The 8,888-nt window shown below is 42.1% G+C and overlaps 1 protein-coding gene across 1 annotated transcript; it reads left to right on the top strand.

Annotated features, from left to right (window-relative positions):
- The first annotated feature begins 7,241 nt into the window (after window positions 1-7,241).
- Window positions 7,242-8,677, top strand: LOC140203428 (hemoglobin subunit beta-like). Its single transcript, XM_072269488.1, has 3 exons — window positions 7,242-7,333; window positions 7,611-7,818; window positions 8,348-8,677. Exons 1-3 carry the CDS (start codon window positions 7,242-7,244, stop codon window positions 8,474-8,476), a joined length of 429 nt encoding a protein of 142 aa, XP_072125589.1. The 3' UTR covers window positions 8,477-8,677.
- The last annotated feature ends 211 nt before the right edge of the window (window positions 8,678-8,888 follow it).

The raw sequence follows: 8,888 nt of genomic DNA, 5'->3' as shown, positions 1-8,888 counted from the left end.
CACTGAGTACAGGCTCAGAGACATCAAACTCTTCTCAAATGTCAAGCCATTTATTCCTAAGACCTTTCTTATGCATTTCTGGATCCCTTCCAATCTACTACACCCTTCCTTGGAGAAAGGACCCAAAATTGCAGCAACAACCTGTCATTCAACGTCAGTTAAACGAAAGACTTGATTGTGGACTTCAGGAAGGGTAAGACGAAGGAACACATACCAATCCTCATAGAGGGATCAGAAGTGGAGAGAGTGAGCTGCTTCAAGTTTCTGGGTGTCAAGATCTCTGAGGATCTAACCTGGTCCCAACATATTGATGTAGTTATGAAGAAGGCAAGACAGTGGCTATACTTTATTAGGAGTTTGAAGAGATTTGGCAATTCAACAAATACACTCAAAAGCTTCTACAGTTGTACCGTGGAGAGCATTCTGACGGGCTGCATCACTGTCTGGTATGGAGGGGCTACTGCACAGGACCAAAAGAAGCTGCAGAAGGTTGTAAACCTAGTCAGCTCCATCTTGGGTACTAGCTTACAAAGTACCCAGGACATCTTGAGGGAGCGGTGTCTCAGAAAAGTAGTGTCCATCATTAAGGACCTCCAGCACCCAGGGCATGCCCTTTTCTCACTGTTACCATCAGGTAGGAGGTACAGAAGCCTGAAGGCACACACTCAGCAATTCAGGAACAGCTTTTTCCCCTCTGCCATCCGATTCCTAAATGGACATTGAATCTTTGAACACTACCTCACTTTTTAAAAAAATGCACAGTATTTCTGTTCTTGCATGTTTTTAAAAAATGAATTTAATATACGTAATTGATTTATTTGTTTATTTTTTAAAATTTTATTTATTATTATTCTTTTTCCCCCACTAGATTATGTATTGCATTGAACTGCTGCCGCTGAGTTAACAAATTTCACTTCTCATGCTGGTGACAATAAACCTGATTCTAATTCTGATATTAGTTCCTCGAGATCCACAAACTTGCTCTCTGCTCCTTATTGAGAAATACAGTCCTTTGCAAAAGCCTTTGACACCCTAGCTATACATATATGTGCCTGAGGTTCTTGCATCATTCTGCATGACTATAAAGCCTCAGCATTACGTATCTGTTTTTATATTCTAATCCTCCCAAAATGAATGTTAATATTGCACTTGTCTTGTTTGCTATTAACTCAACCTGTAAATTAACCTTGAGGGAATTCAGGATTAGGAATCGCAAGTAACTTTACACCTCTGCTTTCTGAATTTTCTCCTCATTTACAAAATAGTCTTTTGTTCTTCCTACCAATGTGTATAACCCCACACTTCCTATTCTACATTCCATCTGCTTATTCTTTGCCCAACCTCCCAACCTCTCCAGGTCATTTTGCAGGCTTCCTGTCTCTGGGATATTGCCTGTTCTTCAACTTATCAAATGTAGCCACAACATCATAATTTTCTTCATCCAGATCATTATTGTATAAGGTGAAATGCCAGAAATCTAACACTGACCCTTGTGGAATTCCAAAAGTTACGAGCAGCCATTGTGAAAAGCACCATCTTATCCCCAATCTTTGACTTCTGGCAATCAACCACATTTCTATCTATACTTGTACTTTATCTCTTATCCAGAGTAGCAGCATTGTGTGCCAGACCTTGTTAAAGGCTTTTTGAAAATCCAAACAAATGATATCCACTCAATGTATCATGTTTCTGTAAGAGATATAATATCACAATCCCACATGCCAAAGGTGCTCTGAAATCATCAGCCTATCAGGCTACTTGCAGTTTAGGTTGTCAGACCTTCCTCGCTCTTTGTCCTGCTCCTGCTGGCTGGAGTTTTTCACTTTAACCTCTATACTTACTCCAGCTTTTTCATTGATTGCGTAACTACTTTGGGATCCATATCCTGCTCAACTTGTTCAAATCCATTCACGTAATTCTAGCAATTTTCTCCATCAGGAAGCCTATTGCAATGTGTCCCTCTTGTAAAAGTGATCTCGGTCCTGGAAGATATCCCACCATCTCGAGGTGTGTGTCGCCCTGCACCAGTTCATCAGCTCCACATTCGTCAGCCCTATCCTGCTATTCCCTTTTTCACTACAACACAGCACATGGAGTTACCCAGGGATTATAACCCTACTGCTCCTACTTTTTAACTTTCTACCCATCTCTCTCAATTCCCTCTGCAGTATCTCATCCTTTTGTTTCATCTACAGCCCCAGTCACTCTATGCAGTCAGTCAGGAACCACAACTGAACACATCTCCCACAGATATAATCACCAGGAACCATGGAACTCCCTTGTCCATTCGTCCCCTCCATCTCTCCCCACTGATCTCCCTCCTGGCACTTATCCTTGTAAGCAGAACAAGTGCTACACATGCCCTTACACTTCCTCCCTTACCACCATTCAGCGCCCCAGACAGTCCTTCCAGGTGAGGCGACACTTTACCTGTGAGTCAGCTGGGGTGATATACTGTGTCCGGTCTTCTCGATGTAGTCTTCTATATATTGGCGAGACCCGATGCTGACTGGGAGATTGTTTTGCTGAACACCTATGCTCTGGCTGCCAGAGAAAGCAGTATCTCCCAGTGGCCACACATTTTAATTCCACATCCCATTCCCATTCTGATATGTCTATCCACGGCCTCCTCTACTGTAAAGATGAAGCCACACTCAGGTTGGAGGAACAACACTTTATATTCCATCTGGGTAGCCTCCAACCTGACGGCATGAACACTGACTTCTCTAACTTCCGCTAATGCCCCACCTCCCCCTCGTACCCCATCCGTTATTTATTTATATACACACATTCTTTCTCTCACTGTCCTTTTTCTCCCTTTGTCCCTCTGACTATACCCCTTGCCCATCCTCTGGGTTTTACACCCCTCCCCATTTTCCTTCTCCCTGGGCCTCCTGTCCCATGATCCTCTCATATCCCTTTTGCCAATCACCTGTCCAGCTCTTGGCTCCATCCCTCCCTCTCCTGTCTTCTCCTATCATTTTGGATCTCCCCCTCCCCCTCCCACTTTCAAATCTCTTACTAGCTCTTCCTTCAGTTAGTCCTGACGAAGGGTCTCGGCCCATAACGTCGACTGTACCTCTTCCTAGAGATGCTGCCTGGCCTGCTGCGTTCACCAGCAACTTTGATGTGTGTTACCATGGAAGTTTCCCTGACCTTCCACGTTCTGCAGGGTGTACGCACAACTGTCCTGACGGCCATCCCTAAACAACTAAGACTAGAAGGAAAAGGAAATTGCCTTCTAAACTCACGAGAGAGCATAGGCCAGCAACTTTTTGCTGTTGATGTTTCTGTAGCAGGCAATTTTTTTTTACAAGTTGCTAGCTTGACGCTCAACCCAGCACAGATGGAAAGCGTGCCTGGGGAGCCGGCTGAGTTCGAACTCGGGAGCCTTCGCTCCGAAGTCCGGCGCTCATGCCACTACGCCACCAGCCGGCTACTAAGACTATGGACGGATGGAAAAGATCTCACTTCATCTTACCTGACCCTTGGTCAACTTCCTCACTGAAGTTTCTCCAAGCAAAGCCTCTGACTTACAATGAAACAACTCTGAGAAATTCCTTTCCTGCATTTTCATGTGCAAAACTAGTAAACTATGTCTCTCTAGTGTTATTTAAATCAAGTAAACATAGACTCAGTATGTAATGTGTCCCACTGTAAATCATGCTGGTGACTCTCTAGAGTTGTAACATGCTGTTTCAGCTTCAGAATGAGCACATGAACAGAGGTCCATCAATCTCACAGTACTACTCTGTCTTCAGCTCACAACCTGACTTCCTAACCAACAGAGCACACTCAGTAAGGGTAGGTAGCATTACCTCCATCATCCTTATTCTCAACACTGGTGCCCCACAAGGCTTCATCAGCAATACCCTACTCTACTCTCTGTACGCTCACAACTGTGTGGTCAGGCTCTGCTCGAACTCCATCATTACAAATGATACCACCACAGTGAGCCGAATCTCAAGTAACAATAAGCTGAGTAAAGTACGAGTCTAATAACATTCTGTCATGACAACAATCTTTCCCTCAATGTCAGTGAAACAAAAGAGCTGGTGATTGACTTCACGAGGGTGGGTGGTGCACACACACCTGATTATATCATCGGTGTTGAGATCAAGTAGGTTGAGAGCTTCAAGTTCCCAGGAGTGAATATCACCAACAGGCTCCTAGTTCCATCATGGCCAAGAAATCTCAGTTTCTTCTGGAGGCTACAGAAATCTGGCATGTCCCATCCGACCGTCACTAGTTTTTATTGATAGAACATAGAATGCATCACAGGTTGGTGTGGCAACTGTTCTCTCAATAATCAGCAGAAAATACAGAGTTGTGACCAAAATTTAGCACAGAACAAAAACCAACGTCCTCTCCATGGAGTCTACCGACATTTTTTGCCACCTTGCTAAAGAAGCCAACATAATTAAGGACCCCACTCACCCCAGACATGCTCTCTTCTTCATCCTCCCATAGGGTAGACAATACAAATGCTTGTAAGCACATGCAAGTAGGCTCAAGGACAGCTTCTACCCCACAGTTCTAAGGGTATTGAATATTACCATAGTGAGATGATCTCTCGACTGCACAATCTACCTCATTGTGGCCTTGAAACTTATTGTCAACTTGCGCTGCATCTTCTTGGTAAAAGTAACACTTTATTCTGCATTCTGTTATTGCTTCAGACTATCTTAGTACATGTGACAATAGCAAACTGATTTATCAATTTAGCAATAGATCCCTTGTGTTTTGTCTCTTAAAGGGACAATACAGAAGCAGAGCAGCTGAAGCTGGGGTTGTGGACAGATTTGTGCAACAACTGCTGCAGTGGCTGGAGAGGACAGGGTGCATGGATGGCTGATGGAGGAACATTCAAGCAAGCTGGTGTGTAAGTGTGGATGGTGGTGAGCAGCTTCTTCTGTGCTGATGGGGCCGTCCTCATTCAGACAAGTGGGGTGTATTCTATCATACGCAGAATTGTACCTTTGGTGAAAGTCGGAAAGTTTTTACCATGGTATTAGTGAGTCTCTTGCTATTGCATAGCCAGTGTCTGCCCCGTTCACGCACCCAGAGTAGTTCTGTATCTGATCAAATTTGGAACCTGGTCAGTGGAGATGCCCAGGATGTTGATGGTGGGACTCAATGATAAGAATGCTCTTGAACACAAGGACCAATGTCTGCATGACATCTTGTTGGAGATCGTTGTTACCTGGTACTTTCCTGATGTGAATAATACCGGCTACTTACAGTAGAATGTTTTATGAGGATTGTTGTATCAAGGCATGGGCTACTTCATTTACTGAGTAGAAAATGTATTTGAACATTGTGCTATCAGTGGTGAGCACCCTCACATCTGACAATCAAAACCACTTGCAAATGCTGGAAACCTCATAAACAGAATGCTGGAATTACTCAACAGCTCAGGCTGTACTTGTGGCTATATCTATACCTGCGCTTTTCATCCACATCTGATATTCTGACCCGTCCTTTGAAACTTTGCGCTCACCTTAAGAGCTAGTATGTCTTTTTTAGAAAGCAAAGATCAAATTTTGTACAATAGCATTTCTGTTATTTCACCAAGGTTTTGGAACCTAGAACAACACAGGACAGGAAAAGGCCCTTCAGTCAAACTAATTAAGCTAGCAACATCTAATCCATTCTACCTGCATGTGATCCATATCCCTCATTCCCTGTACACTTTATGTGTCTTTCAGGGAGCCTCTTCAACACTTCTATCGTATCTACCTCTTCTACCACTCATGGTAACACAGCAACGACACTCACCGCTCCGTTAAAAAAAACCTATTGAACTTCCCCGTCTTACGATAAATGCAGCCCTCCAGTGGTAGACATTTGAACCCTGGGCAATAAGACACTGGCTGTCTAGTCTATCGAAACCTCTCATAACTTTATAAAGTTCTGTCAGGTTACCCCTCTTCCACTCCAGTGAAAACATCTCTCATCTGTCCACTGTCCTTATACCACATTCCCTCCAATCCAGCCAGCACACTGGTAAACCTCTTCTGAACCCTCCCCATGGCCTCCACATCCTTCCAATGATGAGTGACCAGAATTGAATATCATACTCTAGTTCTGTCTGAACAGAAAATTCCCAATTAGTTCTCTATCATCAGCAAATCTGGAAATGTTACAGCAGGTCTTCTCAGATAAACTGTTAACAGACATTGTAAATGTTGGGGTCAAAGCACTGATCCCTGATGGACCCCATTAGCTGCAGCCTGACTATCCATGAGGGGTCTGTTTCTCTACTCTGTTTTCCATTTGTTAAACAACTCTCAATGGACACAGTGACCCCCAAGTTCTATGTGAGCTGTCCTTGTTTATCTTCTGAACACAACCTTATTGAAAGCCTATTGAAAATCCAATACTTAAGCAGACAGGAGACATTGGTTTAGTTCCTCTGCCATTTTATTATTTCCTATTATAAAGTCTCCGATCTTTGTTCGTAGTGAACCCACATTTTCCCTCATTGGTCTTTTCATGTTTACACTTCACCTACAGTAATTCGTGAATGCTCATGGCTGGTTCTCTATTCAATGGACACGCAAAACAGAAATAGAGCTTTGTCCATATGTGTCCATTTACCAAATTCATAAAACTACCCACAGACGATGCAAATTGCTATTAGTTACCCAGTGAACTTTGATAGCAGAGTCATCAGTCAGAAAGACCCCAGGGACCATGAAGTGCACATTATTGCTGTAGCTCAGTATTTCAAAATAATCTTGTCTCAATTTACTGATGTAAGTTTGTCATAAGTTTTCCATTGCTACAATCCCATATCTTTACAGATGAGAACATTAGTGAAGCTATATTATAATAGTCATGGATTTAATTTCAACATCAGAAATGTATTAATTTTTGAAAAATAGTATTATTTAATGAAAAAGTGTAAAAGCTGAACTTCAATTAACAAGGAGAGAGTTCTACAGTTTGAAAATGAATGTATTGAATTAATATTTGACAAAATTGGAGAATTATTCTTCGTGTTGGATGGGCAGAAGTGAGGCTCAGACAAGCAATTGTTCAGCAAGTGTTAACACACAAACACAGAAGGGTTGCAGCCCACGTTTGGAAAGTGTGCCCAACCCATCAAGTAATCAGCCTGTTACAGTAACGATTTAGCCTGAGATGAGCCATTTCAGAGCCTATAAAAGTGAAGGCAAAACTCCAGATCAACACAGCTTTCTTGCGTGAGCAGTGACAGTGAGAGCTCAACAGCCAAAATGGTGAAATTAACAAAGGCTCAGGAACAATACATCATGAACAAATGGGACCATTTGGATAAGAAAGCAATAACTGCCCAAGCCTTGGCAAGGTACTGTATGTTGAAAATGTATTTTCTGTTTTATGTTTAAATCATGCACTGTATTTTCAACTATGGTTCCAGTGAAGGCTCTTTAATTTGCTATGCTTGCCTAGATGTTGTCATTGGGTGAGGGAATTAGTATTCAACACTGCACTGAGGTTCTAGTTAAACCCACAGAAAATCAACTCTTTATTTGATCAAAAAGTCCTAAATCATGAGCTTTGAGAAATTAATTAACTCCAAGTTATCACAACAGAAACCGGACAATTTGTTTTTTTCTTCCTAGGGTATTCGCGGTCTATCCCTGGACGACCAGACTATTTAAAAATTTCAATGGCCATTTTGCAGCCGGTGACCCTGGTGTTCAGGCTCATGCAGACAAAGTGCTGAAGGCTCTGAACACTGCAATTGAGGATTTGAAGAGTATTGAAACCAATTTCTATGATCTCAGCAGTAAACATCAAACAATCGGAGTGGACACTCAAAATTTCAAGGTAAACACCAATCTTTCTAGGATGTGCAAATTTTCATAAATGGAGTGCTATAGATATTTCTCAATTACAGAGTTATAACAAACATGACAACCAAGCATCATGGACTAAACTGCAGGCAAAAAGAGCACATCTGCTCACTGTGCAAAAGGCAGACCTTTTGAAATTTTCCAGAGAGTTGATTTTGATTTCCCTTTATTCAACATCTAACAGATGCAGAATTGTTTTTGACTTCACTGCCCCAAGGACGCTGAAATTATCCTCACATTGTGTATTGTCTGTAGAGAGTTTGCTCCAGTTTGCTGTCCTTCAGGTTAATTAGCTACTGTTTGTCAAAAAGAATCAAAAGGGCTTTGATGGGCACATGAGGCAAGGATATGGGAAAAGACTTATATGTTTGCACCACTGAGTACTGACATCGACCCAGAGGACAACATGGACTTCTGGGCTATTCGGTAAGAAGTCATTGGAGGTTTGAGCTTTGCTTTCCAGTTTAGTTTCAGTGTTGTATAATTATTGTTTTTCTTCACAGCTTCTCAGCCAGGCCTTCATTGTTGAACTCGCTCTTCGTGATAAAAAAGGATTCGGACCAGAGGAACATGAAGCTGCCTACAAGTTTTTTAAACTGGTGACAGAAGCTCTCTCCAGCAACTACCATTAAATCTATAACCTGCATCCTCCACCACCTTCAGAAATGCAATGAAAACATGTATTATCAGCATTTACAATGTGTGTTTTGCTTAAAGGACCTGTGTAGCATCAGGTTCAAGTCATGCTAATGTAAAGGTGGCACAATACTCCTCCTTGTATGGTCATTTTCCTCAATGTTTGGAAAATGTCTGCAAACATTCCCTTTTCCTCAATAAAGAAACAATATTTCTGTCACAGAGGTAAACTCTTCATCTCTAGAGAATGAAAATTAAAAGATCTTTGACTTGGTCAATGTTGAGATGAACAATGGTTTGTTGTTAAAAAGCAGACATTGTGCTGTAGGACCTTTCACTGTCCCAGGACAGGTCAAATCATTTTTCATCTGCTGAAGTACTTTAGAAATAAACTAATGCTGTACTATG

Source organism: Mobula birostris, chromosome 9, assembly GCF_030028105.1.
Source record: "Mobula birostris isolate sMobBir1 chromosome 9, sMobBir1.hap1, whole genome shotgun sequence".
Classification (NCBI taxonomy): Eukaryota; Metazoa; Chordata; class Chondrichthyes; order Myliobatiformes; family Myliobatidae; genus Mobula; species Mobula birostris.
Note: the sequence above shows the minus strand (reverse complement) of the source record. Positions and strands in the feature narration are given on the sequence as shown.

What these genes read in the sequence shown, in the direction of transcription:
- LOC140203428 (XM_072269488.1), top strand. Translation starts at nt 7,242, where the DNA reads ATGGTGAAATTAACAAAGGCTCAGGAACAATACATCATGAACAAATGG. An exon ending in ACTGCCCAAGCCTTGGCAAG is followed by an intron (nt 7,334 to 7,610) that starts GTACTGTATGTT and finishes TTTTCTTCCTAG; the next exon opens with GGTATTCGCGGTCTATCCCT. An exon ending in TGGACACTCAAAATTTCAAG is followed by an intron (nt 7,819 to 8,347) that starts GTAAACACCAAT and finishes TTTTCTTCACAG; the next exon opens with CTTCTCAGCCAGGCCTTCAT.